The sequence below is a fragment of the Ciconia boyciana genome, chromosome 7, assembly GCF_034638445.1.
Source record: "Ciconia boyciana chromosome 7, ASM3463844v1, whole genome shotgun sequence".
Classification (NCBI taxonomy): Eukaryota; Metazoa; Chordata; class Aves; order Ciconiiformes; family Ciconiidae; genus Ciconia; species Ciconia boyciana.
The window spans coordinates 49,275,067-49,288,814 of NC_132940.1; the positions used below are offsets into that span (position 1 = coordinate 49,275,067).

Genomic DNA, 13,748 nt, shown 5'->3' on the forward strand with positions numbered 1-13,748 from the left:
CTTGTGTATCTTCTGTATAATGACTTGAAGGGATCTATGACCACAGTACCTGAGCATTCAAGCAGTTAAATACACAGCTAAACTCCCTAGTAAAGACAACATCTGTAGCCCAGGAACAAGACATCAGGGAAATACAAAGTAGCTCCATGAGCAGCAGAACTAATGAAGCCTAATTCCCGTTTTAACTCTTCCACAGTTGGGCTTCATACTTTCTTCTTCTCATGGACTCTCTACTGCTCTATAAGGGTGGGTTTACACTTTCTACGGTTGGAAAAGTTATTCCTGAAAAAGTTGGTAAATGCATGCACACTCAAGTCACAGCACAATTACACAGGACTTGTTTCCTTAGGTAAGCACGTTCAAAATTGTTTGGCTGAAACATCACTAGAACAGCAGGTACTCAGAAGTGAATACAAGTCTGTTAGACTATGCTTATAGTGCTATGGAAGTACACTTTACCCAAGGTAAGTATGAAAGTAAGCTCTGAAGCATAAGTGCAATTAAAAGGCAAACTACTTCATCCCCAGCTGTGAGATAGCATCTCTGACAATCTAGTCCAACACATCTCAAAGTAAGGTGCCCAGAAACAGAATTTTCTAACTTTCATAGCCACTTTTGAAACATTATGGCCTAAAATAAAATGCATTTAACAGAATTTTGATAATTTACAGATGATTCAGAGTATTTGTGCAGATAGGTATTTAGAGACAAATATAAATTTCTTTATTATAATGTATCATTTTTAGAAATACTTATAAAACCACAAAACTTACGTATTTCGCAGTTTGCACCAACCCATCCATGTGGACAATGGCAGGTGTAACCACCAGGCTGATCTATGCAAGTTCCAGCATGGTGACATGGGTTGCTGTCACAGTCGTTTACATCAATTTCACATTCTTCACCTTATATCAGAAAAAAACCCAACAAAACCCAAAACTTCTGTATAGCGGGTGCCTCATGTAGCAGGTACATCATCAGTCATTTAATTTTTCTCTAGCTGTAGAACACCTTATAGCTCAATAGCATCTTTATTCTCAGAACATCAAAAGTACTCTATAACTGTTTCAAGGAATAAGTCTCACATAGTCTCCAAGAAGGAAATATTATCCTCATTCAACCAAGTGCAAACAAAGCCTGAGGGCTAAGTGACTTGACTAACCTCACCCAGATTATGTGTGTCTCATTTCAATATAAGGTCCATCCCAAGAAAATGTGGTATAACAATTTATCTTGTATATTCTGAAGTGTCATACAATAATGTAGATAATCAGTGCCTCTGAGAAACAGACACTGTACAATGGAAAGCTAATTCTTTTCGAAAAAATGTCCTTTCATTAGCACAGATCAAAAAGTGCGATTTGATCTACAAAACAGCTATGAATGGGTTTATCTATTACTATCACATTGGATATTACCTTACATGTCTAATAGAGTATGAGGTTGTAAATTATCTTGACAGCAGATATTTGGATTACACCTATCATGTCAGTTTAAATACAAGGCCAAAGGATTAAATGGGCTCCTTACCATTACTCTGAAAATGTAAATTGATGCATAACAAGCACTTTAGGGCTTGTAGCAATTGCATATTAAGGTAACAAAATAAGTTGTTTCTTCAGCTCACAGTAACTAAGGTCAATGTTAAAACATTTTGCAGTTTTAAGAGTGTCCAATTAGTATATTGTCTTACCTGGAAGTCTTCAAAATTTTATTTTTAAAATGCAATCTAGTCTCAAGCAGTAAGGTCATAAGGCATGTTAAATAGCTGTTAGCTTAGTGAATTCTCTTTAGTAACAGGCTTTTTATGCTGCAAAATTTTTAAAGTTCAAAGCAGTTGCAAGTAATATCAAGAACTTTTCATTCTCACTAGACTGATTACAATTCAGCTAAGTCCAAATTAATTTGTTTCCTTGAAGAGACACAGTCTTACTTGGTATTTGTCTTCTTTGGACCTGGTGAACACTGACAACTAGACGTTCTTTGTAATGTACAAATTACTTGCCTGTATATCCAGGTGCACAAATACACGTAGCATTTAGACCTTCACTGTCACAGGTGCCACCGTTCTGACAGTTGACGTTAACACAAGGATCTTTGTATAATTCACAGTGTCTTCCTGAAAAGGTAAAATTAGTAATTGCCATTAACGTGACCTATACTGACAGCATGAAATCAGTACATGTGATAACTTAACTTTACCTGGATGAGCACAATGATGTGCAGCCTCCAAACCTGTCCTATTAGGCTAATGCCATAAGACTAAAGCCATATATTTTATGGTGGCTAAACTTTTTACACACATGCCTCCTCTCTGCTCTTCCCACCAACCTAGGCTTTGGGATAAGAGAGGTAGGGCAATTTCTGCTAACAAGAACTGCTGGAGTGTCTATGAAAAACCAATGGTATAATAAAGCATAATCTGATCAGCTATCTAATATTCTTCAATAAAATGTAAACAATCATTGTGTTCAGTAAGAATTTCATGTAATAATTTCTTTAATAATATACATAAGCATTCTGATGTTCTCATTGACTTGCAGGAAACTGAGGAGTATAACTAAGGCAATAAAAAGAGAAATTAATTATTCAAATGTATAGCTAAAAGTAAATAATTGGGTTGCTCAGCTTCATGCCACTACCTTTGCTCTTTCATTCTCAGGTGTAGGCTATGTGAATTCAGCAGCTTTGCCTTGCAGAAAGTGCAAGCTGTGTCTGGCATACAGAACATAAAGCACAGCAGATTCCCACCTGGGGACAGGGAGAGAGGGTCTACTGCCACTGCTACATGCATCATTTTCTTTGGATCTACTTTTCAGATAAAACTAGAAAAATCAATATGTGAATGATCTAATCAGTGTACAGATGGCACTGAAACACGAAAAAAATAAATGTACATATGTGAATAATAAATGAATGGTAGGACTTCATTTATAATATATCTGCTACAGTAAAATTAGCTTGCATTTAAAATACCTGCTTAAATTTATCCATTAATGTAAGTTTTAATTCTAAATCTAAGTCTTATTAACATTTTTTTGCTTGGGAATGAATCCAAAGTGACCACTTAGCTAAAATCCTAAGTTATCTTCAAGTTTTCCCATTCTTATACTTTTTTACAAGAATTTCAACAAACTGAAGAGCAGGACAGGATTCTGAATGCTTCCATGTGATAACACTTACAAATTACAAACACATTTTTCACTTTTTACAGTGGTTCATGTTTCTAAGTCCTTACTGTCCTGCAAACTGTGAAGATGCATAGTCAATAGAAGCATAAACTCATGTCGTTTATTATGTATAAAAACTGCAATACAGCTTTGGCATCAGGAAAATGTTTCTAAACATGAGGTAGTGAACGACAGTGAAGGAATTATGTTGCTTGTGAAGATTACAGAAACTACAGTGATGGAGGACTAGAAGAGGTTAGAGAAATACATATGAAAAGTGGACATAAAGCTGATCCTGCCTTACTCCTTCCCGACCGCTTTCATGAATACCAATTGTGTTGCACTGGAATTGGGCAGTTTGTGAATTTGAATTTGGAGAGTTTGAGATGCAGAACTATACAGAGGTAAAATTAGTGAGAAAATAGAGTCTTTAGAGAAAAGAATATGCGAAAGAAAAATCAATACAAAAAAAGGAAGAAATTGGACACAATATATCAGATGTATGTATACAAGCAAATTTATTTAATGAGTGAATGATTAAAAGGAATGAACTCAGTTCTCTAGTGTTCAACACTGCAGTTACGTACAGCAATGCAAGCTTACATGAGTTACATAAAAACAATCATCTCAAGTTAATAGTGATAATTATAACAATATAAAAGCAACTTATTTTAAATATATATTTTAATATACACACACACGCACGCACACACATACTCTCACTACAGACCTGCTGAAATCATTTGGTCAGTCTGTCAGCAGCAAAAAGGCAGAGCACTCTAGTTTGAGCATCCTGCAGCTAAGCAGCAGAAGCCAGCAGAGCCAGAAGCCCACAGGTACACGCTGGCGTATACTTCAGTCCAGACCAGCGATAAGAGCTCTTGTCTGTTTGCCAGCCAGGGGGGTATGGAGGCAGAAGGGGGGACTGCAGACAGGGAGGTCTGGGTTGGTGGTGGTAAAATTGAGGCCTCTAATGGCCCACATCGTATCTTGAGCTGGGTACCCTCATTGTACGTAGGTAGCTATTCCTACAATGAGCAATGGGTAGCTCATTCATTAGTGTCACTGAATACCTTAAGTACTGTAATGAAGAAAGCTCAGTAATCAGCAAAAACTGCTTACAGGACCGGGTCCCCTGCTTTCATTTAAAGCAAAATGTGCTGCGCACACAGTGCTTTCAGTTGCATGTACAGGCTGGATGAGAACAGAACGCGAAGTCATAACATTATGGTTAAGTGCTCTTTAAACCGTCATGAAAAGCTGAGGGTCATTTCCTCACTAAGCCTCTGAAATGATGAATTCTGTATCTATTGTCAAAGAGCAGTGAAATCACCAGCATGAAATACATATTTAGCCTGAAGCAGCTGTTAAGTGAGCATTACTTATAAACAGAGATAAGGATTGATACGCTTAATGAGAAAATGCTGGGGTAATGTTCCTTAAAACATAGTAATTCTATGTGAAATATATATATATTTTAATACTAATAACATGAAATTACATTCAAAATGTTCTCTCAGCATGATTCGAAACAGAATACACAAAAAAGTATCATTTTAGCCCTCCACAGAGGGACACGTCACAGACAGCTGATATGTGCCACTCTGTGTAAAGTCGAAATCCACTGCAAGATAAAACACATACTGTATAGCAAAATACATACTTTCCTGCCCTGTTTTATAAATTACTTAAGAAATGCCCAAGACTGATTCCATTCAAACATATCTAGGAATAGCTGAAGTTAATATGGGGAAGCAGTCACAGACCTACTACTGTCTCTGGGCTTTATGATCTTCTAAATGAACAATCAACATAAAACTTTCTTTTTTACTCCTTTGTGCTAATCTGTTTCAAATACTAATGTTTTATTACTATGTTTTTAACTCACTTCACTGGAGAAAATAAATAAAAAAATAATTTGGAAAGCCCTCCATGTAATGGCTCCTAACAATAACTGATGAAATATTTTATTTAACAGTGATGTTTTCTTTTAAAAACCCATCACTTTCTAACATATCTTAAAAACAGCAGAAAGAAGTACACCTAGGAAGAACAGAGAGAAGCCATTTGTCCCCAGACAAGGACATACATTTCTCACAGACCAGCTAAATCTGAACTATTCATTTGAATAAAGATTATGGGATCAGGATCTACATTGAAGTTTGTTTCCATTTATTTTAGATGTGGGATTTATTTCTGCTCAGTGGAGGATATTGTATATCTCTGCCTGTAACAGAACCTACCATAAAAAAATACATAGAACAATTCAAAAAACAAGAGGCAAAATCCATCTTACCTTCATATTCAGCAAGGCACACGCACTCATAGCTATTGACAAGGTCTCTGCAGGTGGCTCCGTTCTGGCAGGGTGCAGAAAGGCATTCATTATATTCCTCTTCACAGTAAAGGCCATGGTAACCTAAATCACACGAGGAAATAAAACAAGCTATGAAACACTTCCCAGAAAAATTAACAATTAAGCAACTATAGATTGTGGGCAGATGCTTGCTAATTGAAATATACTGTGCAGACAGATACATGTTAAGACATTGATTTTAAGGACATCTGCTCCCCAGGTGAAATTACAAAAAAAATCCTGGAAGCACAATGTTCTGAGAGGAGCCCCAGCCACCGCCCCTGCGATAAACCACAGCAAGCCTGTAAACAGGGAGACTGGTGACCAAGCCCACTATGAACAATGCGAATAACCACACTCTGATTGTAAAAATACTGACGTATCTCCTAGCTTTCTCAGATCCTTGCATCAAAGCAACCTTTTGTCAAAGTGGTGATAATTGTATAACAGGAGTTAGAATGATAATGTATTTTAACTTTAATGCTGTACAATGTCAAAACACTGTAGAAGCATTAAGATACTTAATTTTTACAGTATTCCCAAGCCATAGGCAGGTATTATGGTCTGATTATGCAGACAAAGAAAGTAGGAGCACAGAAAAGATATGAGACCAGCTAATGGCCACTGCATCATTTGTATCATGAGGTAAGAAATAAGGAGTTAATCCACTTGAAATAGCACTTTTCTCATTATTTAGTGTGTCATATGATCATCAGTCTTAACAGTAGTTGAAATGACTTTCTAGGTATAGTGTATCAGGTCAAAGTAGTACCTAGTCATATTAAGTAACAGCATAAATTAGTATAGTGTAACAATGGAAATAAACTAGCTGTAATGCTAAAATATGTTTGCCTGCTTATATGGGTTACTTAGTATTAAATATGAAGAATCATAAGCCTGGTCATTTTGATGACTATCATATTTGATACCAAAAAGCTTATTTAATTCCTTTTCAATAGACCCAGGTTATATTTTTGTTAATGAAAAGCTTCCCCTCTTCTTTCTTTTTATTTCTGTTTTCTTTTCTTTCTTTTATTATTTTTCTTTGTTAAGGTAGGGGCTTTCCAACTCCAGAAACAATGTCTAAATGTATAGGGAATTAATACATCAACAAGAGAAAAAAAAAATAAAATAGATTGGTCATAATGCTTAGTAAGTACAAATAATGCATTTAAATGCACCATAAGCACTGCTTTCTCCCTGATAGACAAGCATTAGCACAGAAGAACTGTAAAACTGCTAGTGTGTTTGACCAATGAAAAAAGTATGGGGCAATTTGCTCCAGTCTTTCTGAACAGTTTCCCCCTTCTTTGGGGGCACAGGGAGTGCTTCATAATTAGTCAAATTACCTTTAGGGGAAGGTTCAGAATTTAATATATTAAACAAAATAAGTTCTTACCTTTTTGAAAGTACAAATACAAATAGTACAAATATTCCTACTAAAACACGCATCTTTCATAATGTTTACCCCCTTCCTGGAAATTACAGCAAATAATTGAGTGACCAGACTTTTGTATTTTCTACATCTCTTCAACTGTTAGCTATGTGCTGCTAATAACTGCAAGTCAGAGCATCTGACTTGGCACATCATACAGCCTACCTCCCTCTCAAGCAAACAAAGACAACACAGTTAACATCAACTGAATTGATTGGATAATTAACACAAATTAGTGCTTCAGATGTTTTAGTAAGTGGTTTGGCTTCCTGAAACCATAGCACCATCTCTTCTTTATCCATCCATGAAAAGGTGAGGATGGAAATTCTAAGCCCATACTATTATCTACAGAATAATCCCGGAGTCAATTTATACGCAGTGGTTACTGCATACTCTTTCTCCTGTTGGCTTGTTATTTTATAATATCTGCCTGGTTCTGAAAACAATATAGACTGGGAAATTTTTTATTTGTTTTAAACAAAATCTTGCCTCTATTTGTCAACTTTGCTCAACGTTCTTGAAACTTCATTCTGATGAATGTCTATATTACACTTTAAAAAAAGCAGTTTCAAATATGCTTTCATATTAAAAACATTGTTTCACAAAGAACAGTCATACAGAGAAGATATGTCATGGTATGTTAACAGTACATAAGGACACTGTTCCCATACCCTTACCATGGATTAATTTTGGTTAAATCAGTTAAACATTTAACCTTCTTGACTCATCATAGCCAATACTCCCCTTGACCTCCTATTACTGTGATATAATACCATGAATATGTACTTGTAATCTATAATATTATACCATCCATTGGAACAGTGTTTATATGCTTTTTAAAATCTTGATTTACTCATTAGACATAGCTATAAAAGCAATAAATGAATGAGCATACAATTAATAAAGATGCCATGGGCATGAATAAAGATGCCAGGGAAAAGGCCTAAAATACAAAGTGTAGATTCTGCAGTGTGATTTACTTCTTCAGATAATCTCTAGTTAGTAGCAAAACTTACAGACATGAAATGACGGTATCTTTCGTGAAAAAGAACCAGAGAGGGGCAAATTCTCATCTTAGTAAGTGCCAATCTGTATTCACTCTCCTGGTCTAAATTTTCCCCCAAATTCTCACAGAACCATAGAAAATACAACCAATGCTGCTTCCAGACACCATTTCCATCCCCCCTCCCTCTTATGGATAATTAAAAATAAAACTGTATGAAAATACAACAGATGTTAGTACTACACAAGATGTATGTGCAATATTACTCATTTGATTTTGCACAAAATTATCTTTTCATAGTAAATAGTTAGTTGGACTAGTAGGTTATTAAGAAACATTTCAGAACCACTTTCTCCAAAGCTGTTAGCCAGGCAATACAGAATTAATTATGCTAAATGTTATGGGTTTTTTATTAGCCTATGATGAAGTTTGTCTAGCTTATGATAAAGGGAAATATCCTTATGTCGTGACATCTGTAGCCAACATACAAACCACCAAAATCAGAAAACTGAAAAGAAAAACCTATGGGAATTCCTTGTGTTGAACACAGATGTAATTCGATATTTTGAGGAAAAAAAAATGTTTTCCACGTTACACACTTCTCACCTTTCAAAGGGAGCAGAGGGAAATCTTGGACTGAATAGTTGTCTGGTTTCCAAAGTCAGTATGAACTATATCATATATATATTCTAATATGAGTATCACCTCCTTAGGATTAAGACAGCCCACGCTGTAAGACACTGCACACAGTGAGGGAAAGATATTTTCTCTCTCCACGAGAGGGCAGATCTCGCCCACACACGATTTCACCCTCATCGTCCTCAGCCGGGTGCCAGCAGCGTCCTTCTGCTGTAACTGATGGGAGTGGAGAAACCTCTGCTGCAGGGCCAGGCACCGGGGGAAGCCGTGTTTCTCCTCGTGGAGCTAAGAGGCACCATATCATTCTTAACAAGCGTTTCTCTTTGTATTACTGCTTTTAAATTATACTGATATATAAACCATGTATTATACTGAATTCATACATGTATCCCCAAAAAGACTACATAAATAATTTCTATATTTTCATTAAAGAATTTAGATGGAAACAGGAAAGTTTTTCATAGATAACTTCAGAATAACACTCTAGTATAGTTGCTTCCCTCTTTCTAGTAACATTACGATTCTGCCACTTTTACGTTCACGAGCAATGCCAAATACAGCTATTTGCATCTTTTGTGGTGTATAACATTTCTATGGACATACTCAGAAAGAAAGAAACAATACCTACAGTAACAACACTTCTCCAGCTGCTGTGTCCTGAGTAGGGAAAAAAACAGAGTGGGCGTTGCAGCTTCAAAAGGGCAAGTAATTTTATGAAACTTCTTTTTTCCAGGTCACTAGAAATTGGATATGCCTTCAATAACAGCACCTTCATGAACTCAAGCAGAACTTGCCAATGATTGTCCCATTCTGATGTGCTCTCTTCAGAGGCTGGGGAATGGACAGGGAACCTAAAAAAACCCCCCTAAAATGAAGATGTCCTTACATTACCCTTTCCCCCTCTACATGACTGTCCTTCTGCTACTGCTCTTTACAAAGGCAGGAACAGCTCTGTTGCCACTCTCCTCTGGATTCCCACATTTTTCTTTCTCTTTCTTAAGCAACAGGGAGGCTGCCTTTAAGAGGCCAGGATATTTGCCTGATGGTCTCTGGCATGGTCTTCAGACAGCTACATGGCAAGGTGCACTCTCTTTGCACATGGCTATGTTAAAAACTCCAGAGGGAGAAAACGTGAAAGGGAACACACAATCAGTGTCAGGCAGGCTGATGAGAAGCCATGAGTTTTGTCAAAGCCTTTGAGAGCAGTTGACAGCAAAAGATACAGCAGTGCTTGTCAACGTCTTGAGAATATCTGCACTATCAGATTAACAAAAGAGAGAGGGAGAAGCTTACTATTCCCTTTATAAATCAGTAAAGAAAAAAGTTGAAAGCTTTTGAGGCTTTCTTAGACACTAGCTCCTCAACAGTGATTCCCTGGGCTTATCCACACTTAACACTTCAGTAAATCAAGGCAGCAGGACAAAAATCCCATCTTTATAGGAAGGCCTGATGGGATACAATACAAGAGAGCTCTATTTTGCAGGGAACAGCATCAGTTCATATATGGCCGCTCACTAACACAGTTGCATGTTATATAGTCAAGAAATAAATGTGTTCAGATAAAGTCTGGGCTTATATAGCAATTAAATAAGAGAAAGAGAGAAGAGCTGCTCCAGATGGCAGGACGGTAGGAAGGCATGCTTACCAGCCATGGCCAGATTGCCTGGAGAGTTGTCTTAATGTAGAAGTGGAAACAAGATGAGGAAACAGAGGCAATAAAGGGCTCACAGACAGTCTGGAACTGGAATTAACCTAAAGTAACTTCTGCCAGAGCTTGCATTTCCCACCCCAGTTCCAAAATGTAGGAAGGGAAAAGACAGAGAAAAGAAAAATTGTTACCGCTACAGACAAACATTGCACTTGCCTCTGCAAAGGCACTGAGATAAACCTACTCTCCTATAACCATCTATTAAGTTACATGAGCAAAAAATCAGCTGCAGAGGAAACATACTCCACAGTACTACTTCTGAAGTTGCCACTACTCTTCATACCCTGTGGAATTTTTTCTGACACTCCTTTTTTTCTTTTTTTCTCCAAATGTTCTATATGTGCTATCATATATACTTATAAAGTAAAGGATAGGTGTTAATGCGCTTTGCAGTTTCAAACTTCATACCCCTATGTCTTTAAGAAAGCCAAATGCAAAACTTTGCTGCAATATTAAGTTATTCAATTTCTAGATGGGTTTCTTCGCTTTGGGCCAGACAATATTAAAAAGAATATACTAAATATTTGCATTTGAAATTGATAACAGCAGCTCTATTAAAATAATGGAGTGTAAAGAGCAGAAAAGGTTTTAGAGGAGGAAGAAACTGCTTTGGGATTCAGGGACTAAATAAATGTTCTATGAACAGATACGATGGGATCTGGTTTTGTGAACCAGGCTCTAGATGAGAAATCCCGCAAATGAGCACAAGAACTTTTATCAAGATTAGTTCTTTAACATGGGGTAAGCATGAAAACAGAACACAAACTATGAAGCTAATGTCCAACACCGGGTATTTCTTTGTAACCTGTAAAGGGACAGGTGATAAGTATTAATAACTCAGATGTGTAAGCATATAATTAAAGATTTAAAGGTAAAGTTTCATGTGCAATTGAAAACAATCACACACATAATACAAAGTAGGTATTGTTGCATAGGCTTTTGAGTTCCACAGAGCCCTCTCAGTAGACATTTGAAAAATAAGTATATTCAACTTAGAAATAACTTACACATTTTTTCCCTCCATTCTGGAAATGGGAACATTCAAAAGTATTAGACTGCTTTCCAAGTTAACTTATACAAATTAGCTTTTCTATACAAGCGATTAGATGATGTAGGTTATCCATAACAACAGTCACAGTGAAAGCCAACACACAAAAAAAATTAGTAGTAAATGCCTGGTTGTGTGTGTTCTGCAGACTGTGCGGATATGCAAGTATAATAACTGTCCTTTGTCATTCTTCAAATCTGTACACTGGCCAAAAAAGCATGAAAACCAAACTGCCTACCAAGCAAGGAGACTTTCACAGACCTTGAGCTAATTGGTACTGTTTAAAATTCCTCTTTTGTTTAATTTTTGAGGCAGAAGTAACACAGATGAAAATCCAGCTGACACTATGCCTGCTAGTAGAAACAGTGCATAAAGAAAGGATGGCATTCAGGTCACACACATAAGCAAAACTCTGCAGCGCTTTGCTTCTGTAATAAGAAATTATATCCTCTGTCAAATATCTCAGGAAAAAGAACATGGCATCCTAGAACTGAACACAAAAAATAAGTGGCAGGTTCTAAAGTTTTTAAAACAGTATGTTTCAGATATACCATATAACCAATATAGAAGAGAGTTCTAAAGTGTAATTTAATAAACTTACCATTAATATATCTAAAAAAATAACGTATATGAATTCAGGGACATGTCTGAAAGTGAAAGACTCCTGTACAAAGAAGTCAGTAGTCTAGGAGCTGGCACACTGATGCTGAGAGCCTGCAAGCCAGAAAGCCTCAGGATCAAGAGGCAGAGATCATTTCTTTCCTACTAATGTATGGTAATATCTTTATGTAGTTCAGTATGTTTATTATTAACCCTTGATAATGCTAGTAAACTGCACACAAATTTTATTCATCCACTTACAAGTAATTGTAACAGAGACCTTCAAAGTCTCTGCAGGCAAAATTGTAAATAGAATCCAGCTTTTTAATATAACAGAGACATAACTCATCCACTCTATCAAACTGCTTTTTGATGAAGATACAAAAGATGTGTTAGGCCATGCTCTACAGTCACTACTTTAGGGTTTTTTTAGGAATTGGAACATAGAAATCCTCAAGTTTAATTGTTCATCTACCTTACACACGATAATTACTCAAACCACTGGCAAAGTGTGTATTATGATGCCTTCTAAACGCTGATCTACAAAGAAGTTGACTCCCATTTATCTACTATGCCTTTAACTCGTGAGGAAAATCTCTGAAGGTAATTGGTTCAAATCCTGCTACGAAGATTGAAGAGAAGAGAAGAGAAGAGAAGAGAAGAGAAGAGAAGAGAAGAGAAGAGAAGAGAAGAGAAGAGAAGAGAAGAGAAGAGAAGAGAAGAGAACCCCATAATGGTACATTCGTAACAATGAAAAGGCGTAACAGAAGAAAACAAACAATTCTGACTATTCCTACCTTGCTACCACTTAGGTGCAGTTCTTTAATGATCTGTTGAAATAAGTTATCCAAGTTTTTAAATTATTGACAGATTAATAACAAACTCTCATAATTTGGCCTTTAGGTCCACTCTGATATGAAGCAAGTAATATTATTTGTAGAGGGAAGTCCTTCTAAAACAAGTTGTCATTTTCAAATGTGAAGTTTACAGCAGTCTACAAAATTTTCGGAGAAAATAAATTGGTTTTTTAAATACTTCCCCTTAAATTTCACATATGGAGCAACACAAAAGAGTTAATTAAAGAAGTACCATATATGGTCTCAGATTCAGCCTCTATGGCTTCTCATCTGGCTAACTTTTAAATGCACAAATATTATTTAAATAAAAATAAGTTTCCATAACATGAGACATGCGAGACTACTTTTAAGTCCTGTGTGACACAGAATTAATTTGAACAAACCTAACCAACAACTTCTAATCAGGTTTAGGTGACAAATTTCAGGAAAAAAAGCTTTTATTTGTCCAAGAATATTTAACTAGCTTTCTGTTCTTTGAAGCACAAGCAAAGAACATTCTGAAGAAGATTAAAACTTCCCTGGTTTACTTGGAAAAAGAAATGCCTAGTTTTTCCTACCATGGATGACTCGGGAAAGGGCACTCATGCTGGACAGCTCCCAATACTCCAGTTTGGCAATCAGATCCCTTTTTATACCAGAAATTTAGAATAAAATTTTTTCACACTAATTGGGAAATTCAGGTTTCTGTTGACTTGACGTATCTTCCCATCGCTTATACAAGGGCAGAATAGCTCTCTGTGTTTCAATTTCTAGAATTCAAAGCATTTGAATGCTGACAATTCTTTTCAGCCCTTCCCAGAGCATATACAGCACTGGCATTCTTAAAAAAAGCTCTTTATCAATCTCTGTTTTTTTCAGTCAACTGTGGTTTCAGTCATGTATTAAAAACCACTTAAAGATCAAAACATATTGTTACATTTTGATCACTTTCC

The 13,748-nt window shown here is 36.3% G+C and overlaps 1 protein-coding gene across 2 annotated transcripts in view; it reads right to left on the minus strand.

Annotated features, from left to right (window-relative positions):
- Window positions 1-13,748, minus strand: part of DNER (delta/notch like EGF repeat containing) — a 145,415-nt gene that overhangs the window by 13,145 nt on the left and 118,522 nt on the right. Inside the window, exons 9-11 of one of the 2 annotated variants that reach the window (XM_072867264.1) lie at window positions 5,467-5,589; window positions 2,006-2,119; window positions 774-905 (exon numbers count right to left, since the gene is read on the minus strand). In XM_072867264.1, coding sequence (XP_072723365.1) covers window positions 774-905; window positions 2,006-2,119; window positions 5,467-5,589 — 369 coding nt within the window. The remainder of the gene's footprint in view (window positions 1-773; window positions 906-2,005; window positions 2,120-5,466; window positions 5,590-13,748) is intronic. The other variant, XM_072867265.1, reaches the window with a different exon arrangement.